Raw genomic sequence first — 21,952 nt, 5'->3', positions numbered from 1 at the left:
TTCAGAATAGGTTATATACATCATGCTCCTTGAAGACTTAATACTACCATGTACATTTCCTAAGAATAAGGATATTCACTTATGTAACCACTTTTAGTGCAGTAATCAAGTTCAAACAATTCGACATTGATATAAAGCTTACAGTCTACATTCTAATTTTTCCTATGTCCCAGTAATGCCTCTTTGAGCCTTTTCTCCTCCCTTGCCAGATCCCATCCAGGATCATGCCTTTAATTGTCAGTAAAGTTTCTTTCTATCTGTTGCCAAACCAGCCAGATTTGTCTCAAGTTTTGGGGGGAATGGTGGTTAATAAAGATCTGACAGTTACTACATGGAATTCATTCTGGAGACAGTCATCCTCTACAGCAGTTGAAAGAGCTTTAAGAGGCCTCATTAAGAGGCTTGTGTGACTGCCCATCAGAAATGACCTGCCATATCTATTAAGATGTTGAAAACAAAGAAACAGGTTTCAAATGTGGGCCTCAAATCAAAAGTTACAAGGAGAGAGAAAGAAGAGGACACCACCTTGTGACATGAGGCAGGAATACAAGCCAAGGAAACACAAGGATCACTAACAGCCAGCACCCAGAATGTTACAGACTTTGAGGAGAAAGCATTGCCTTGATGAAGCCTTGATGTTGAACTTCTCCTAGACTTAAAACTGGACTCCACATATTCCAAAGGAAGAGACTGATTCCAGTGGAAAATTGTAACTGAATCACAGAGCTCAAGGAGTGTCTGAGAAACCCCTGGATTTACCCCGATATCATGAAGGAGAGACTCACAAAACAAACTTCTGTTAAAAATATCCTGGTGAGTATATGGCTCAAGATGGTAGAGTGAGATGCTTCTGGGCTCCATTCCCCCCACCTCCCAGAAGATTTCAATAACCAGCAAAAATTGGCAGAAACATCTTTTTCACGGTTCCAGAAAACAGATAAAGGCCTTCAGTAACAGGGCGAGCGCTGGATTAAGAAAAAGGCTTCTCAAAAGTGGTAGGATCTTGTGGTGCTCTGGCAGGCCCTCAGCTCTTCCCACCCCTCGCTGGCTTGGGCCCATGTTCCCAGTGTGGATCCGTGGTCTAGTTCCAGAGGGAACCCTTGTGCACATTCTGGGAACATGTATGTCTGGCTCAGTTTGTCTGGTGGTGCCCTGAGAGGCTCACAGCCCCCCCCCCCCCCAACTTCTCTGTGTGTAGAAGGCAGCTCAGAGAGTTATCCTACAGAATGTTGTGAGACAGAAGTCAAGTCATGCTACCAGGAGCAAGGGATTGCTGGCTGTAGAACATAAGTGCAATGCCCAGGATCAAAAGGAACTATTTCCTAGGGAAGATGGGACATGTATAACCATGTAAACAGGGAAACTGCTAGGGCCACACACACCAGACAAAACAAGATAAATGTGTAGAAAGAATCAAGGAGAACCCTATGCTTTGGCCTGGGGCTATTCTCATACAAAATATTGTATAAATAAACCCTGAAGGAGATCACTTGCATATGTCAATCTGTAAAGACTGGAAAATGGAAAAGTTACTTTTTTCCTTTTTTGTCAGCTTCTGACATTTTAGGAAAACTCAGGCATGATACTAGCTAGATCTGAGCTTAAGGAACAGATGCTGCAGAGTCTAAATTTCAGCAATAACACATTAAAATAGCAAAATGTCACGTTTCAACAAAGGGTTACAAAAGAAACAGGAAGCAATAGCCCATGCAAAGGAAAAGATAAAGCATTAGTAACCATCAGAAAGAATGATCAGACGTGAGACACACAAAAGACTTTTAAAAACTGATCCTAAATATGATCAAAGGGCTTAGAAAAATAAGGACAAAGAATTACAGGGAATCAGGAAAATAACAGATGAACACAAAGAGAATACCAGTGGACAGAAATTATAAAAAGAGATGAAGACCATATAACAGAAATGTAAAATTCCCTAGAGGGGTTCAACAAGAGATTGGAGTTAAAAGAAGAAAGAATCAGTGAATTTGAAGATAAAACTATTGAAATTATTCAGTCTGAGGAGCAGAAAGAAGAAAGAATGAAGAAAAGTAAGAGCCTAAGGAACCTACAGGACATCATTAAGCACACCAACATATGCATGTGATTCCCAGAAGGAAGAAAGAGAGAGAAAAAAGCAAAAAGAATATAAAAAATAATAGTAACAATAACAGCTGAAAGCTTCTCAAATTTAAAGTAAGACATGAATAAACATATCCAAGATGCTCAACAAAGTCCAAACAGGACAAACCCAAGTAGACCCATACAGCAACATATTATAATCAATCTGTGAAGGTCAAAGATAAAGAAAGAATTCTAAAAGCCGCAAGAGAGAAGCAATGTGTCACATTTAAGGGAACCTTAACAAGATTAAGTATTGATTTCTCATCAAAAACCATGGAGGCAAGAAGGCAGTGAGATGACACATTTACAGTACTGAAAGCAAAATGTGGCCACCCAAGAATTCTATATCCAGCAAAACTGTCTTTCAAAAATGAGGGAGAAATTAAGACATTCCCAGATAAACAAAAGGTGAGGGCATTTGTCACCACTAGATCTGTCCTACAAGAGATACTAAAGAGAGTTCTACAAGTTGAAAGGAAAATAGACGATAGAAGTCTCATAAAGAAATAAAGCTCTCCAGGAAAGGTAATAACAAACAAGAAAGTCAGTATTATTTTTGTTTTGTAATTCCACTATTTAATGTCTACAGGATCTAAAAGGCAAACACATAAAATGTAATGATAACTCAGTGATTTTAGACTCATAATATATAAACATGCAATTTTTAAAAAGAACTACATAAAAATGCAGGGACACAACTCTGCAAGTGAAATCATTGCCCTCCCCTTTACATGGGACATGACATCCAGGGGTGAAAGTCTCCCTTGCGACATGGAAGAGGACTCAGAGATGAATCCAGACCTGGCACTGTGGGATCAACAATTACATCCTGACCAAATGGGGGAAAAGAAGCATAATAAATAAAGTATCAGTGACAGAGTTCAAATAGAGTCAAGAGGCTACTCTGGAGGTTACTCTTATGCAAGCTTCAGGTAGACCTTACTACCTATTATAACCTGCCAACCCCCAACCAGGACCACTCCAGCCAATCCTAAAGAACACCTAGGGCAATTTATAAGATTCCACAAGGGTTCCAGGCACTACAGCAACTTTCCAGAAACCTACTACCTCCAGATAGGTCCTTGATCCAGATAAGTCCTGAAACCTAGCACAGCCTCTCCAGAACATCAGATAGTTCCATCTCCCTATCCCATATCAGTGACAGACCCTTCCAATATCAAAAATTTAGAATTGCCATGGCCCAAACAACCCCAATGAGAAGTATGGAAAGATCAAAGATGATAGTGGAATTATACATAGAAGATAGGACTTAACAAATGAATATGAATGCCGAATCATTAAATGGATATCTCTTTTAGTCTCCAGTATTTTAGAGCAGCTAGAAGTAAAAACCTAAAATTGTGAAATTGTAACCCATGCCCAGATCTGAAATATGTTCTACAACTAATTGTGGTGCTGTGCTTTGAAATTTGTGGCTTTTTTGTATATATGTTATTGTTCACAAAAAAAAAAAAGAAGGAAAAAAGAGTCATTTGTGATGATAAAAACATAGTTAAGCACTCTGGCCTCCTATATTCTGGAGCAACTAGAAGGAAACATACTAGAGGATCGTATGGTAGCCCATGACAAACTCTGGGATCTATCCTGTAACCACCTTTTGAAGAGTGCTTTGAAAACTATTGCTTTTCTATTTCTTTGCTTTGTATATATGTTATACTATACAATATAAAAACTTTTTAAAAATGGGGGTAGAGAGCGAAATAGGAGCATAGCTTGTGTATAACATTGAAGTTAAATTGGTATCAACGCAAACATCATTGTTACAGATCTAGGATATTAAATTTAAGTCCCACAATTACTACAAAGAAATGATCAGAAAAGGCAAGCTCATAAAGACAGAAATTAGAGTACAGGTTGCCAGGGATGGGGGTCTGGGAAACAGGAGCTCATGCATAACAGGTGTAGGGTTTCTATTTGGGACTTGGGAAAGTTTTAATAATGGAAGGTAGTGAGAAAACTGCAATATCGTGAATGTGATTAATCCCACTGAATGGTATGTTTGGCAGTGATTGAGATGAGAAAGTTTATATTTATAACTGTCCCCATGATTTAAAAAAAAAAGGCAACTGAAGAAAAAAATGACAATTAAATGCAATACATGATTCTGGACAGGATCTAGCAAGGGAGGGGAAAGCTCAAAGGGACGCTATTGGGAAATATGAAAATACTGGAATTTAAGCTTTATATCAATGTAAACTGCTTATCCCAATAACTGGTGGTTGTTATATAAGCAATTTCCTTGTCCTCAGAAAATGTATATGGCATATTAAGTGTTCAAGGAGCATGATATATACTACCTACACTCAAGTGCTCATAAATGGATAGATGGATAATGTGGTAGTTTAAAGCTGTTATGTACCCCACAAAAGGCCATGTTCTTTTACACTTGATCCTAGTCAAAAGGCTGAGAAGTGATAGTCATGTTCTTTTAATCCATTCTTCATGGACCCATTGTGGGTGGGACATTTTGATTAGGTTGTTTTCATGGAGATGTGGAAACAACCTACGACAACCAAGGTGGGTCTTAATCCTTTTTACTGGAGTCTTTTATGAGAGCTCAGAGCAAGAAAGAGTTTAGAGAAGCACCCCAGGAGAAGCAAGGACCCACAGAGGCTCAGACAGAAGGCCACTGGAATCAGAAGGTGAAGGCACTGGAAACCAGGAGCAAAGGACCAGCAGATGCCACCCATGTGCCTTCTTGTGTAACAGAGGTGTCCCAGATGCCAGTAGCTTTTCTTCAGAGAAGATATCATCTTGTTGATGCCTTAATCTGGACATTTTCATGGCCTTAGAACTGCAAATTTGAAAGTTAATAAATTCCTATTGTAAAATATAACATTTCTGGTATATTGCATTAGGCAGCTTTAGCAAACCAAAAGATAGCTAGGTAGACAGACAGTTAGAAAGATAAGGCAAATACAGCAAAAAGTTAAAATTGGTGGATCTGGGCATCTGGGGGATTAGGGATGTTTTGGGGTTCTCTGTGTAGGGTTTGTTTTGCTTTTTAACTGTCCTGTAGGTTTGAACATTATCTAATTCTTCTATTAGTAAGGATTTTATAAACTTTTAAAACTATATATAGGGCAGGCCACGGTAGCTCAGCAGGCAGAGTTTTCGCCTGCCATGCCGGAGACCCAGGTTCAATTCCCAGTACCTGCCTATGAAAAAATAAATAAATAAAACCAAAAAAAAAAAAAATCTTTCTTAAAATAAAAAGAATAAAAAATTTAAAAAAAAACAACTATATATATCATCATGGTCATCCTTATTATTCTATAATACAGGATTTTTTTTTTCCTTTTCAAAAACTATAAATGATAGAATAAAACAAGTTTGGAAAAAATTTCCCACATAAATCCAACAATCTACATAGCTATCCCCAAGTTGTCTCCAATAGGAAAAGAATTTGCTTGAAATGAAGAGTTGAGTACCTTTTTCTTTTAATATTTTTATTGAGAAATCTTCAAACACATACATTCCATACATGATGTACAATCAATGGCTCACAGTATTTTCATATAGTTGCGTACTCATCACCATGATCATTTTTTAGAGCATTTGCATCACTCCAGGGAAAGAAATAAAAAAATAAAAAATTCATACATACCATACACCTCAGGGTACTTTTTAACATATTGTTATCAAATGATAAAGATAACAAGGCACTTTCAACAAATGATACTAGAACAAGTGGATATCCACATGCAAAATAATGGTGGTTCCTTACCTTATATCATATATAAAAATTAACTAAAAAGAGATCATACACCTGAATAAGAGCTAAAAACTATAAAACTCTTAGGAGAAGACACAGAAATAAATCTACATAACCTTGAGTTAGGCAATAATTCTTAGACATAACACTAAAAGTATAGGTAGTGTGCTGGTTTTAAAGGATGTATGTACTCTAGAAAAGCCATGTTTTAATCCTAATCCCATTTTGTAAAGGCAGCCATTTCTTCTAATCCCTATTCAGTATTGTACATTTGAAAATTTAATTAGATCATCTCCCTGGAGTTTAAGAGTGGTCGTTAAACTGGATTAGGTGGAGATGTGTCTCTACCCATTCTAGGTGGGTTTGATTACTGGAATCCTATAAAAGAGGAAATATTTTGGAAAAAGCAAGAGATTCTGAGAGAGCAGAACGACATAGCCACGAGAAGTAGAGTCCACCAGCTAGTGACCTTTGGAGATGACGAAAGAAAATACCTTCTGGGGAGCTTCATGAAACATGAAGCCAGGAAAGAAAGCTAGCAGACGCCACCAAGTTCGCCACGTGCCTTTCCAGATGAAAGAGAAACTCTGACTGTGTTCGCCATGTGCCTTGTTACTTGAGAGAAAAACCCTGAACTTCATCAGCCTTCTTGAACCAAGGTATCTTTCCATGGATGCCTTTAACTGAACATTTCTATAGACTTGCTTTAACTGGGACATTATCTTGGCCTTAGAACTATAAATTAGCAAATTATTAAATTCCCCTTTTAAAAGCCATTCCATTTTTGGTATATTGCATTCTGGCAGCTAACAAACTAGAACAGGTAGAGTAAAGTAAAAGTAGATAAACCGGACATCATCAAAATTAAAAACTTAAGTGCTTAAAATGACCCCATTAAAACATGAAAAGACAGACCATAAATGGGAGAAAATATTTATAAATCACATATCTGATAAGGAATTATTATCCAGAATATATAAAGAATGGCTACAACCCAACAATTAAAAAACAGCCCAACTTAAAAATAGGCAAAGGACTTGAATAGCCTTTCTTCTGAAGAAGATATATAAATGGCAACAAAGTACATGAAATGATGCTCAACATCATTAGTCATTAGGTATATCAAAACCACCATGAGATATAATATCACGCTCCCCTGAATGGCTCTAATAAAAGAGACAAACAATAACAAGTGTGGACAAGGATGTAAAAATACACAATCTTCACGTACTGCTGGAGGTCATGTGAAATAGTATAGCCACACTGGAAAAAGCAGTTCCTCAAATGATTAGATACAGAGTTACCATATGACTAGGCAATTCCAATCCTATGTATACACCCAAAACTAGTACACAAACAAATTTATACACGAATGTTCATAGTAGCATTATTCATAATAACATAAAAATGGAAGCAACCCAAATTTCCATCAACTGAGGAATGGATAAACAAAATATGGTACATCCATACGATAGAATACTATTTAGTAATAAAAAGGAATGAAGTATTGATAAGAGCTACAATATAGATGAACCATAAAAGCACGCCAAGTACAAGAAGTGAGTCTCAAAAGGCCAATGTTCCTTGAGAGATGGGAGAAAAAAATATGAAACGATTAAACTTTACCATGGGGGAAACCCCTGGTACTGTCTCAAACATTAGGGACTCAAGTTAGCAGGTGAAGCCCTTGATCTTGAGGCTTGCTCTTGTGAAGCTTATGTATGTAGTGGAGAAGCTTAGCCTACCTATAAGTATGCCTAAAAGTTACTTCCAGAGGACCTGTTTTGTTGCTCAGATGTGGCCTCTCTCTCTCTAAGCCCAACTCTCCAAGTGAAATCACTGCCCTCCCTCCTACATGGGACATGACATCCAGGGGTAAAAGTCTCCCTGGCAGTGTGGGAGATGACTCCCAGAGATAACTCTGGCCCTGGTACTGTAGGATCAACAATACCATCCTCACCAAAAGGGGGAAAAGAAGTGTAACAAATAAGGTGTCAGTGGCTGCAAAAGTTCAAACACAGTTGAGAGGCTACTCTGGAGGCCACTCTTACGCAAGCTTCAGCTAGACATTGCTACCTACCATAACTTGCCAAACCCCAACCAAAACCATTCCAGCCAATCCTAAAGAACACCTAGGGCAATATATAAGATTCTACAAAGGTTCCATGCACTAGGGTAATTCTCCAAAACCTACAACCTCTAGATGGGTCCCTGGATCAGATAAGTCCTGAAATGCAGAAGCCAGTCCTTCCAGAACATCAACTAGTTCCATCCCCCTAACACATATTATTGATAGCCCCTGCCAATATGGAAAAATTAGAATGAACATAGCCCAAATACCCCTAAAGAATGGGAGAAAGATTAAAGGTGATGGTGGAGTTACACAGAGAAGATAGGGTTCAACAAATGAGTATGAGTGCTGAATTATTATACTGATATTTCTTTTAGTCTCCAGTATCTTAGAGCAGCTATAAGTAAAATCCTAAAATTGTGGAATTTGTAACCCATACCAAATTCTGAAATCTGTTCTATAACTAATTGTTACAATGTGCTTTGAAATTCATTGTTTTTTTTGTTTATATGTTATTTTTCACAAAAAAAAAGTAAAAAAAAATAGATTGGAATGAGAAAAAAAATTATTCCTTCTAAACGGCAGTGTTCTGGAGCAGCTTAGTAGGAAAAATCTGAGGTAATGGAATGGTAGCCCATGACAAACTCTGGGATCTATTCTGTAACTACTTGCTCAAGAGTGCTTTGAAAAAAATTGCTTTTTTTCTTTCTTTGCTTTGTATATATGTTATATTATACAATAAAAAAGTTAAAAAAAGATCACATGTTGTATGATTCAATTTATATGAAATTTTCATAATAGGCAAATCTATAGAGATGGAAAACAAATTAGTGGTTACCTAGAGGTAGGGAAAATGTGTGAAATAGGAAAGACTATTAATGGGTACAAAGTTTCTTTCTGGAGTGATGAAAATGTGCTAAAAAGTGACTGTGGTGATAGCTGTATGACTCCGTAAATATATATTTTTTTTTACTTTTTTTAATTGTGAAATACAACATATATACAAAAAAGCAATGCATTTCCAAGTACATTTTAACAAGCAGTTATAGAACAGATTTTAAAGTTTGGTATGGATTCCACGATTTTTTGTTTTCTCTTGTAGCTGCGCCACGATACTGAAGACTAACAGAAATATCAGTATGATGATTCAGCAGTCATACTCTTGTTAAATCCTATCTTCTCTGTTATACCCTACCTTCTCTTTAAATAATATATATACATAAAAGCAATATAAAACTTCAAAGTACATCACAACAATTAGTTGTAAAACGAATTTCAGAGCTTGGTACGGGTTACAATTTCACAGTTTTAGGTTTTTATTTCTAGCTGCTCTAAGGTACTGGAGATTAAAAGAAATATCAGTATAATATCAGCACTCATACTCATTTGTTGAACCCTACCTTCTCTGTGTAACTCCACCATCACCTTTGATTTTCTCCCACTCTTTAGGGGTATTTGGGCTATGTCCATTCTAACTTTTTCATGTAGAAGGGACTGTTGATAATGTGGGATAGGGAGCTGGAACTAGTTGATGTTCTAGAAGGGCTGGCTCCTCTGCATTTCAAGACTAATCTGGTACAAGGACCATCTGGAGGTTGTATGTTTTGGATGCAAATATTATTTTAAAAAGACAATGAATTGTAAATTGTAAATTAAATTAAATTTTAAATTAGCGAAGCTTATTGTATATAAACTATATCCCAATAAATCTGTTTTTTTAAAAAATAAAGAAACCAAGGCACAAAAGAAGAAATTTACTGAAGATCACAGCAAATCAGAAATAGCTACAGATAACAAATTCAGACTATTTGATTCCTAACTCTCTCACAGGATAATATAAACCTGATGACACTAACTACTGTTAATCTTTCCATTAACAACATTTCGAAAGAATGAACAAGTGGTAACTGGCTAAGCAAACAAGAAAGGCCTGTAGAGTAGTAAGCTAAAAAGCCAAAAAGCAAATCAACTTGAGCCACAGAAACCCAGAAAGGCTATGGAATGGGAGGTCCCAGGCATTTCTCAATGCAAGAGGTAAAAACAGGAGGATTGGGTGAAGGGATCTACAAGAAACACTTACAACTCCAGTTCTCTTCCCTTATGCCAAGGGGGCCAGGCAATTACTACTTCCCTACCATAAAAGGAAACAGAAGGTTAAATAGTATAATATTTAAACCACAGAGGAGCTGGACTCCGTGATACCAGGTACAACCAAGGGAAGGGGACAAAATGCCACCTGAAAAGAGGGATTACGTGAAAGTATACATATTGAATGATAAGCCTACCAGCTCCTTTTCCCTATTCAGCCACCAGAACACAAGCAGTGGGGCTTGTATCTCTCAGGCAGAAGACTATAAGATTCACCTCTGAAGAAACTGAGGGAAAAGACTCAGAGTTACTGACATTCAATTCTAATCTATAGTTACTGACAATGAGCCCATTGGTCCTAAAGCCCTGGCCATATGTGCTGTACTATCAATTTTTTTATGTCAAATTTGTATTTTATTTTCTGCATTTTCTAGGATCTCATTAAGCATTATGTTTGTAATTAGAATAAAAATAAACAATATTAAAATTAAAAATGAATTAAGAGCCTGAAAATTCTGAATTCTCTTATTATCAATCACAAATTTGCTTTCAAATTTGGTAGCAATTAACTTTCCTCATCCCACACCCAAATTTTAATATTCAAAGTTTTTAAACCTATAGAAAAGTTAAAAGAATACTACAAGGGCACCCATATACTTCTCATTTACAACTGTAATTGTCAATGATTTTTTTACATTTGCTTTATCTCTTGAAATACATACACAACCGCTCACTTTTTTTTTCTGAAGGTATTACAAAGAAGTTAGGTTGCATCTATTACGGTACTTCATTTCCAAATACTTCAGCTTGTATCTCCTAAGAACAAGTACACTCTCCTACATAATCACAACATCATTATCACACCCAAGAACTTTAATGTTGACACAACATTTTGACAGAACATTTGCTAATATATAGTTCTATTGTAATGTGTCCAGTTCTACTAATGTCTTTTTATTTTTTCAAGTGTGTGCGTTTTCATTGGCTCTTACACAGGACTATAATTTCATGAAGACTGGGATGATATCCATTTGCTCCCTCTTTTATTTTCAGGGCCTGTCATTTATTGGTCCCCAAAGTGTATTTATTGAATAAGTTGAACGAATGGCAGAGAGTCACTGACGTATTTTAAGAATTGGGATGACAAGGTCAATTGAATTTTAGATAGATCATACTTGCAAAAGTATGAATGTTGTTTTGTTACAGAACATTTTATTCAATATGCATGTGTGTGTATGTGTGTGTGTGTAAAAGGCTGAATAAGTTATATACAATAAACGGTTAAATAAATTATGCTTATAATGGCTAACCATATTCAGAATATATAGTACTGTTTGATTCAACAATATTTATCCCTGCTGTGTATCAGGAATTCTCCTAGGAACTAGGGATACAGCAGAGAATTAGACAAGCAAGTCCTCACTAAATAATGTCTTTTAAAGGTGTTTCAGAATTTAGGATCCCTGAGTCAAGATCCAAAAAAGAACCAGACATTGCATGTAACTGTCACTTCCAATTAACTTTTTTCTTTTCTTTTAGAAATCATTCCATTCTACATATGCAATCAGTAATTCTTAACATCATCACATAGATGTATGATCATCATTTCTTAGTACATATGCATCGATTTAGAAAAAGAAATAGCAAGACAACAGAAAAAGAAATAAAATGATAATATAGAGAAAAAATAAAAATAAAAAATACAAAAATATATAAGAAAAAAAATTAAAAAAACTATAGCTCAGATGCAGCTTCATTCAGTGTTTTAACATAATTACATTACAATTAGGTAGTATTGTGCTGTCCATTTTTTTTTTTTTTTTTTAGAAATCATACCATTCTACATATGCAATCAGTAATTCTTAACATCATCACATAGATGCATGAACATCGTTTCTTAGTACATTTGTATCGGTTTAGAAGAACTACCAATACAACCGAAAAAGATAAAGAATGTTAATATAGAGAAAAAAAATAAAAGTAATAATAGTAAGAACAAAACAAAACAAAACAAAACAAAAACCTATAGCTCGGATGCAGCTTCATTCAGTGTTTTAACATGATTACTTTACAATTAGGTATTATTGTGCTGTCCATTTTTGAGTTTTTGTATCTAGTCCTGTTGCACAGTCTGTATCCCATCAGCTCCAATTACCCATTATCTTACCCTGTTTCTAACTCCTGCTGAACTCTGTTACCAATGACATATTCCAAGTTTATTCTCGAGTGTCGATTCACATCATTGGGACCATACAGTATTTGTCTTTTAGTTTTTGGCTAGACTCACTCAGCATAATGTTCTCTAGGTCCATCCATATTATTACATGCTTCATAAGTTAATCCTGCCCTAAAGCTGCATAATATTCCATCGTATGTATATACCACAGTTTGTTTAGCCACTCGTCTGTTGATGGACATTTTGGCTGTTTCCATCTCTTTGCAATTGTAAATAACGCTGCTATAAACATTGGTGTGCAAATGTCCGTTTGAGTTTTTGCCCTTAATTCCTTTGAGTAGATTCCCAGCAATGGTATTGCTGGGTCGTATGGCAATTCTATATTCAGCTTTTTGAGGAACCGCCAAACTGCCTTCCACAGTGGTTGCATCATTTGACATTCCCACCAACAGTGGATAAGTGTGCCTCTTTCACCGCATCCTCTCCAGCACTTGTCATTTTCTGTTTTGTTGATAATGGCCATTCTGGTGGGTGTGAGATGATAGCTCATTGTGGTTTTGATTTGCATTTCTCTAATGGCCAGGGACATTGAGCATCTCTTCATGTGCCTTTTGGCCATTTGTATTTCCTCCTCTGAGAGGTGTCTATTCAAGTCTTTTTCCCATTTTGTAATTGGGTTGGCTGTCTTTTTGTTGTTGAGTTGAACAATCTCTTTATAAATTCTGGATACTAGACCTTTATCTGATATGTCGTTTCCAAATATTGTTTCCCATTGTGTAGGCTGTCTTTCTACTTTCTTGATGAAGTTCTTTGATGCACAAAAGTGTTTAATTTTGAGGAGCTCCCATTTATTTATTTCCTTCTTCAGTGCTCTTGCTTTAGGTATAAGGTCCATAAAACCACCTCCAATTGTAAGTTTCGTAAGATATCTCCCTACATTTTCCTCTAACTGTTTTATGGCCTTAGACCTAATGTTTAGATCTTTGATCCATTTTGAGTTAACTTTTGTATAGGGTGTGAGATATGGGTCTTCTTTCATTCTTTTGCATATGGATATCCAGTTCACTAAGCACCATTTATTGAAGAGACTGTTCTGTCCCAGGTGACTTGGCTTGACTGCCTTATCAAAGATCAAATGTCCATAGATGAGAGGGTCTATATCTGAGCACTCTATTCGATTCCATTGGTCAATATATCTATCTTTATGCCAATACCATGCTGTTTTGACCACTGTGGCTTCGTAATATGCCTTAAAGTCAGGCAGTGCAAGACCTCCAGCTTCGTTTTTTTCCCTCAAGATGTTTTTAGCAATTCGGGGCACCCTGCCCTTCCAGATAAATTTGCTTATTGGTTTTTCTATTTCTGAAAAATAAGTTGTTGGGATTTTGATTGGTATTGCATTGAATCTGTAAATCAATTTAGGTAGGATTGACATCTTAACTATATTTAGTCTTCCAATCCATGAACACGGTATGCCCTTCCATCTATTTAGGTCTTCTGTGATTTCTTTTAGCAGTTTTTTGTAGTTCTCTTTATATAGGCTTTTTGTCTCTTTACTTAAATTTATTCCTAGGTATTTTATTCTTTTAGTTGCAATTGTAAATGGGATTCGTTTCTTGATTTCCCCTTCCACTTGTTCATTGCTAGTGTATAGAAATGCTACAGATTTTTGAATGTTGATCTTGTAACCTGCTACTTTGCTGTACTCATTTACTAGCTCTAGTTAGTTTTGTTGTGGATTTTTCCGGGTTTTTGACGTATAGTATCATATCGTCTGCAAACAGTGATAGTTTTACTTCTTCCTTTCCAATTTTGATGCCTTGTATTTCTTTTTCTTGTCTAATTGCTCTGGCTAGAACCTCCAACACAATGTTGAATAATAGTGGTGATAGTGGACATCCTTGTCTTGTTCCTGATCTTAGGGGGAAAGTTTTTAATTTTTCCCCATTGAGGATGATATTAGCTGTGGGTTTTTCATATATTCCCTCTATCATTTTAAGGAAGTTCCCTTGTATTCCTATCCTTTGAAGTGTTTTCAACAGGAAAGGATGTTGAATCTTGTCAAATGCCTTCTCTGCATCAATTGAGATGATCATGTGATTTTTCTGCTTTGATTTGTTGATATGGTGTATTACATTAATTGATTTTCTTATGTTGAACCATCCTTGCATACCTGGGATGAATCCTACTTGGTCATGATGTATAATTCTTTTAATGTGTTGTTGGATACGATTTGCTAGAATTTTATTGAGGATTTTTGCATCTATATTCATTAGAGAGACTGGTCTGCAGTTTTCTTTTTTTGTAATATCTTTGCCTGGTTTTGGTATGTGGGTGATGTTGGCTTCATAGAATGAATTAGGTAGTTTTCCCTCCGCTTCGATTTTTTTGAAGAATTTGAGGAGAGTTGGTACTAATTCTTTCTGGAATGCTTGATAGAATTCAGATGTGAAGCCGTCTGGTCCTGGACTTTTCTTTTTAGGAAGCTTTTGAATGACTGATTCAATTTCTTTACTTGTGATTGGTTTGTTGAGGTCATCTATGTCTTCTTGAGTCAAAGTTGGTTGTTCATGTCTTTCCAGGAACCCGTCCATTTCCTCTAAATTGTTGTATTTATTAGCGTAAAGTTGTTCATAGTATCCTGCTATTACTTCTTTTATTTCTGTGAGGTCAGTAGTTATGTCTCCTCTTCCATTTCTGATCCTATTTATTTGCATCCTCTCTCTTCTTCTTTTTGTCAATCTTGCTAAGGGCCCATCAATCTTATTGATTTTCTCATAGAACCAACTTCTGGTCTTATTGATTTTCTCTATTGTTTTCAATTTCATTTATTTCTGCTCTAATCTTTGTTATTTCTTTCCTTTTGCTTGCTTTGGGATTAATTTGCTGTTCTTTCTCCAGTTCTTCCAAGTGGACAGTTAATTCCTGAATTTTTGCCTTTTCTTCTTTTCTGATATAGGTATTTAGGGCAATAAATTTCCCTCTTAGCACTGCCTTTGCTGCGTCCCATAGGTTTTGATATGTTGTGTTTTCATTTTCATTCGCCTCGAGGTATTTGCTATTTCTCTAGCAATTTCTTCTTTGACCCACTCGTTGTTTAGGAGTGTGTTGTTGAGCCTCCACATATTTGTGAATTTTCTGGCACTCCGCCTATTATTGATTTCCAACTTCATTTCTTTATGATCCGAGAAAGTGTTGTGTATGATTTCAATCTTTTTAAATTTGTTAAGACTTGCTTTGTGACCCAGCATATGGTCTATCTTTGAGAATGATCCATGAGCACTTGAGAAAAAGGTGTATCCTGCTGTTGTGGGATGTAATGTCCTATAAATGTCTGTTAAGTCTAGCTCATTTATAGTAATATTCAGATTCTCTATTTCTTTATTGATCCTCTGTCTAGATGTTCTGTCCATTGATGAGAGTGGTGAATTGAAGTCTCCAACTATTATGGTATATGAGTCTATTTCCCTTTTCAGTATTTGCAGTGTATTCCTCATGTATTTAGGGGCATTCTGGTTTGGTGCGTAAATATTTATGATTGTTATGTCTTCTTGTTTAATTGTTCCTTTTATTAGTAGATAGTGTCCTTCTTTGTCTCTTTTAACTGTTTTACATTTGAAGTCTAATTTGTTGGATATTAGTATAGCCACTCCTGCTCTTTTCTGGTTGTTATTTGCATGAAATATCTTTTCCCAACCTTTCACTTTCAACCTATGTTTATCTTTGGGTCTAAGATGTGTTTCCTGTAGACAGCATATAGAAGGATCCTGTTTTTTAATCCATTCTGCCAATCTATGTCTTTTGATTGGGGAATTCAGTCCACTGACATTTAGTGTTATTACTGTTTGGATAATATTTTCCTCTACCATTTTGCCTTTTGTATTATATATATCATATCTGATTTTCCTTCTTTCTACATTCTTCTCCATACCTCTCTCTTCTGTCTTTTTGTATCTGACTCTAGTGCTCCCTTTAGTATTTCTTGCAGAGCTGGTCTCTTGGTCACAAATTCTCTCAGTGACTTTTTGTCTGAGAATGTTTTAATTTCTCCCTCATTTTTGAAGGATAATTTTGCTGGATATAGAAGTCTTGGTTGGCAGTTTTTCTCTTTTAGTAATTTAAATATATCATCCCACTGTCTTCTAGCTTCCATGGTTTCTGCTGAGAAATCTACACATAGTCTTATTGGGTTTCCCTTGTATGTGAATGATTGTTTTTCTCTTGCTGCTTTCAAGATCCTCTCTTTCTCTTTGACCTCTGACATTCTAACTAGTAAGTGTCTTGGGGAACGCCTATTTGGGTCTAATCTCTTTGGGGTGCGCTGCACTTCTTAGATCTGTAATTTTAGGTCTTTCATAAGAGTTGGGAAATTTTCAGTGATAATTTCTTCCATTAGTTTTTTTCCTTCTTTTCCCTTCTCTTCTCCTTCTGGGACACCCACAACACGTATATTTGTGCACTTCATATTGTCATTCAGTTTCCTGATCCCCTGTTCAAATTTTTCCATTCTTTTCCCTATAGTTTCTGTTTCTTTTTGGAATTCAGATGTTCCATCCTCCAAATCACTAATTCTATCTTCTGTCTCTTTAAATCTATCATTGTAGGTATCCATTGTTTTTTCCATCTTTTCTACTTTATCCTTCACTTCCATAAGTTCTGTGATTTGTTTTTTCAGTTTTTCTATTTCTTGTTTATGTTCAGCCCATGTCCTCTTCATGTCCTCCCTCAATTTATCGATTTCATTTTTGAAGAGGTTTTCCATTTCTGTTCGTATATTCAGCATTAGTTGTCTCAGCTCTTGTATTTCATTTGAACTACTGGTTTGTTCAAATGAACAAACCAGTATGGCCCTTTGACTGGGCCATATTCTCAATCTTCTGAGCGTGGACCTTTATCTTCTGCTGCTGGAGTCTGGGCATTTAGTCAGATTTCCCTGGGTGTCGGACCCAACAAGGTTGTAAGATTTTTCTGTGAAATCTCTGGGTTCTGTTTTTCTTATTCTGCCCAGTAGGTGGCGCTCGTGGCACACGTTTGTCTCACGTGTTTGGAACGGATCCCCCCGGTCACCGATCTCCGCAGCCTGGGGATTTCCGATCCAATTCTCTCCATTGGTTCAGGGGGCTGCACGTGGTGGGGGCGTCAGCCGCCGCGGCTTGAGGGGACCCTGTGGCTGGTCGCCGGCCGCAGGGGGCCCGGGGAATTGCCCACCGGACCAGGAAGCCGCCCGCGGGGGAGGGCCACCGTGGCTTGGATAGCCCTCTGATCCGAGACTCGTAGCTGCGGACTCGAAGCCGAGACTCGAAGCCGCCCGCAAAAGAGGGGCGCCGGCTGCCTCGGCTTGGGAAACTTGCCTCTCTGAGACTCTCAGCCGGCCCGGGAAGGAGGGAAGGAGTCTAACTTTTTTCTTTTTGGAAACATTTTATGGAGATATAATTCATGTACTATACAGTTAACCTATTTAAAGTGCAAAATTTAATATTTTTTAAAGTATATTTACAGAGTTGTGGAACCATCACCACAATCAATTTTAGATCATTTTCATCACTCTAGAAAAGAAATGTAGCACCATTAGAAATTATCTCCCATTTCTCCATAGTTCCCCTAGCCCTAGGCAATCACAAATCTACTTTGTCTCTACAGATTTGCTTTTTCTGAACATTTCATATAAATGGAATCATACAATGTATGATCTTTTTTGACTGACTTCTTTTACTTAGCATAATGTTTTCAAGGTTTATCCATATTGTGTTGTTTTGAAAGGATGTATGGACCCTAGAAAAGCCATGTTTTAATCAAAATCCCATTTTGTAAAGGTAGAATAATTCCTATTCAATACTGTATGTTTGAAACTGTAATCAGATCATTTTCCTGCAGATGTGATTTAGTCAAGAGTGGTTGTTAAGCTGGATTAGGTCACGACATGTCTCCACCATTGGGGTGGGTCTTGATAAGTTTCTGGAGTCCTATAAAAGAGGAAACATTTTGGAGAATAAGGGATTCAGAGAGAGCAGAGAAGAACGACACAGCCACGAGAAGCAGAGAGTCCACAAGCCAGCGACCTTTGGAGATGAAGCAAGAAAACGCCTCCTGGGGAGCTTCATGAAACAGGAAGCCAGGAGAGAGAAAGCTAGCAGATGATGCGGTGCTCGCCATGTGCCCTTCCAGCCTAGACAGAAACCCTGACTGTGTTCACCATGTGCCTTCTCGGATGTGAGAGAGACCGTGAACTTCATTGGCCTTCTCAAACCAAGGTATCTTTCCCTGAATACCTTTGATTGGACATTTCTATAGACTTGTTATAATTGGGACATTATCTCGGCCTTAGAACTATAAAGTAGCAACTCTTTAAATTCCTGTTTTTAAAAGCCATTCTGACTCTGGTATATTGCATTCCGGCAGCTAGCAAACTAGAACACAAATTGTAGCATGTATCCTTTTTATAGCCAATAATATTCCATTATATGGAATACCACATTTCATTTATCCATTCATCATTTGATGGATCCAATCAGCTTTTCTTTCTTTTTTTTTTTTTTTGCACGGGCAGGCACCAGGAACTGAACCCGGGTCTCTGGCATGGCAGGCGAGAATTCTGCCACTGAGCCATGGTCACACCACCCTCCAATCAGCTTTTAATGTCTCCTTAAATATGAATAGACAGCCAGATATTTAAACTTTTGAGAAAAATCTTAAACTTAAAGACCAAAACAAACATTTTTTTTTTAAAAAAAAGGAACTCAGAAGAAAAAGAAGCAATGCAGAGAGAAGAAATCTTTAATACCCAAAGATATGAGAAGAAGATGCATTACACAAAAACGAAAAACTATTTAAAAATGAATATTCACATATGATGCTGGATTGGATCCTGGACCAGAAAGAAAAAAGAGACATTATTCAAACAGTTGGCAGATCTGAATGAGGTCTATGAATTAAGACGGTAGTGTACCAGTGTTAATTTCCTGATTAGGAAGCTTGCATAAAAATTATAGAAGAATGCACTTGTTTTGGAAAAATACACAGTGAAATACTTTGGGATGATATGGGATCACCTCTATAACTTGCTCTCAAATCCACCAGAAAGTAACAGAAAGAGAGAGAGAAAAGGAACAAAATATAAACAGTAACAACTGGGGAGTCTGGCTTAAGGAGATAAGAAAATTACTGTATGCTCCTTGTGACTTTTCTGTTAAGTTTGAAATCATTTCAAAATAAATTATATTTTTTTTAAAAATTAAATGAGGGTGGGCAATGGTAGCTCAGTGGTAGAGTTCTCGCCTGTCATGCCAGAGACCTGGGTTCATTTCCCAGTGACTGCCCATGTAAAAAAAAAAAACATTCAATGAGTATTCAGAAAAGACCAAGGAATTCTTCTGATTTAAAAATAAAATCAGAATAATTAAAAATCCAATAGAAATACTGAAAAATAAACTTGAGGGAATATACCTCAATTCAAAACAAAAAACATAAATAAGGAAAATGGGAAAGAAAATGAGAGGATCAGTTTTAGGGGATCCAATATCCACCTACTTCGAATTCTAAAAACAGAAGAAAAGATAAGAAATTTTCAAAGAAATACTATGAGAGGAATTTCCTGAACTAAAAGATATGATATTCTAGATCAAAAGGCTCCACTGAATTCTAGTACACAGAATGAAAAACAGCCCATACTAATATATATCGCCATGAATTCAAAAAAGTTAAGGATAAAGAGAATATCTTCCAGAGAATAAACAAGTCACATATTCAATAACAACACTAGAAGCTAGAAAATAATGAGCACAGCTTCCAAGGCTCACAGGAAAAAGATTTCTAACCTAAAATTCTATGCTCAACCAAACAATTGGTTAAGAGAGAGGGAGATGAAATACCTTTTCAGACAACTGGGGGTCATAAATTAACTTCCAACCATCCTTTCTCAGTAAATAGCTATTATGTACTCCACAAAAATAAAAAAGTAAAAAGACATGGAATCTAGGAAACAGAGGATCTATTATTGAAGAGAGGTAAAGGAAATTCCCAGACTGATGGTAAATACAAAGTTCCAGGATGAGAGTTGGGCAGCGGACCTGGTGTTCAATCGGTCCTGGGAGGAGCAGGAAGGCAGAGGACTCCGGGAGGGGTGGCTCCAACAGAACGGATGTTTCTGAACCAGCCCAGAGGAGATCTGTAGTTCTGCTAAAGAGCCCGGGGTTGAATTGGTATATGGAAAACTAAGCAACAAAAATACAAATTATTACTCCTGGGAAAACAAAAAGTTGTAAAAGGAAAAGAAACTTAGTTCACTATGTGGCTCAGCTATAACTATATTAATATGGGCTAATGACCTAATAAATATGATGACTTACCTATACTGGCAATATGGGGAACGGAATAAATTGTGTTTGTTTGGACGTGGGGGAATTGCAAAAGCACTAAATCGTATCTTCCAAAGTAAGAAGTCAAAAATCTATAAATTTGAAAAAAATTAGAAAAAGCAATACATGCGTGTAATTTACAAATATAATGGTACTTACCAAAACAAAGAAGTGGTTATTCCTAGAAATTCATAAAAAATGGTTGCCTCTAAGAAGGAAGAGGAATTAGGTATGGGGAAAAGTAAGGCAAAGAAATATTGTGTCTTATAGTAAGTCTTATAATACTATGGATATTAAATTATTCATTTATATCATGATTTTAAAACTTACATTCTCTGAAACATTTAGCATATAGTAAATGCTCAAAAAAATAGGATCTTACTCTTAAAGTGGTATGTATATTATTATAGATATTTATTTTACATAACACCAGATAATGAATCTATTTTAAGGCCTCTCAGCCCAATATTTATATCATATTTGAGGATTAGACTTTGAAAAGCAATTATACTTAAGAACCAATGACTCTTCCATCCTTCAACTACTCTGATAAGAAGTACCTGGTCCTAAAAGGGGGAAGAGTGAAATGAGACAAAGTGTCAATGGCTGAGAGATTCCAAACAGAGTCGAGAGGTTATCCTGGAGGTTATTCTTACGCATTGAGTACATAACACCTTGTTATTCAAGATGTAAGGGAGAGGCTGGAGGGAACTGCCTGAAAATGTAGAACTGTGTTCCAGTAGCCATGTTTCTTGAAGATGATTGTATAATGATACAGCTTTCACAATGTGACTGTGTGATTGTGAAAACCTTGTGTCTGATGCTCCTTTTATCTACCTTGTCAACAAACGAGTAGAACATATGGAATAAAAATAAATAATAGAGGGAACAAATGATAAAAGAAATTTAATTTGAAATGCTAGTGATCAATGAAAGCGAGGGGTAAGGGGTATGGTAGGTATAATCTTTTTTTTTTCTTTTCTGTGTTCGTTTTATTTCTTTTTCTATTGTCTTTTTATTTCTTTTTCTGAATTAATGCAAGTGTTCTAAGAAATGATGAATATGCAACTAAGTGATGATATTGTGAATTACTGATTATATATGTTGATGTTTCATATGGTTTGTTAATTTTTTTAATTAATAAATAAATTTAAAAAAAAAAGAAGTACCTGGTCCTCAGTAAGATTCTCAGCATCCCAATTGCTGCAACGAAGTAGAAGGGACTTGTCAAGCTGAAAGTTCAAAACAGTCTCAGCAAGTGATTTCAGGCTAAGCCCATTATAATGCAAATTGTTTCTATAATAAATAAATAAAATCATGTATCAAAAATGAATAAAGGGCATGAATGACAAACAATCCCAAAAGATATATAAATGGCCAATAAACAGATGAAAAGATATACAATC

The 21,952-nt window shown here is 36.4% G+C and overlaps 1 protein-coding gene across 1 annotated transcript in view; it reads right to left on the bottom strand.

Annotated features, from left to right (window-relative positions):
• Window positions 1-21,952, bottom strand: part of EXD2 (exonuclease 3'-5' domain containing 2) — a 62,080-nt gene that overhangs the window by 17,148 nt on the left and 22,980 nt on the right. The window contains exon 4 of the mRNA XM_077122832.1: window positions 21,716-21,842. Within this exon, the coding sequence (XP_076978947.1) occupies window positions 21,716-21,842 (127 nt within the window). The remainder of the gene's footprint in view (window positions 1-21,715; window positions 21,843-21,952) is intronic.

Source organism: Tamandua tetradactyla, chromosome 12 (assembly GCF_023851605.1).
Source record: "Tamandua tetradactyla isolate mTamTet1 chromosome 12, mTamTet1.pri, whole genome shotgun sequence".
Classification (NCBI taxonomy): Eukaryota; Metazoa; Chordata; class Mammalia; order Pilosa; family Myrmecophagidae; genus Tamandua; species Tamandua tetradactyla.
The sequence above is the reverse complement of the archived record's forward strand: the minus strand, read 5'-3'. Positions and strand labels throughout refer to the sequence as shown.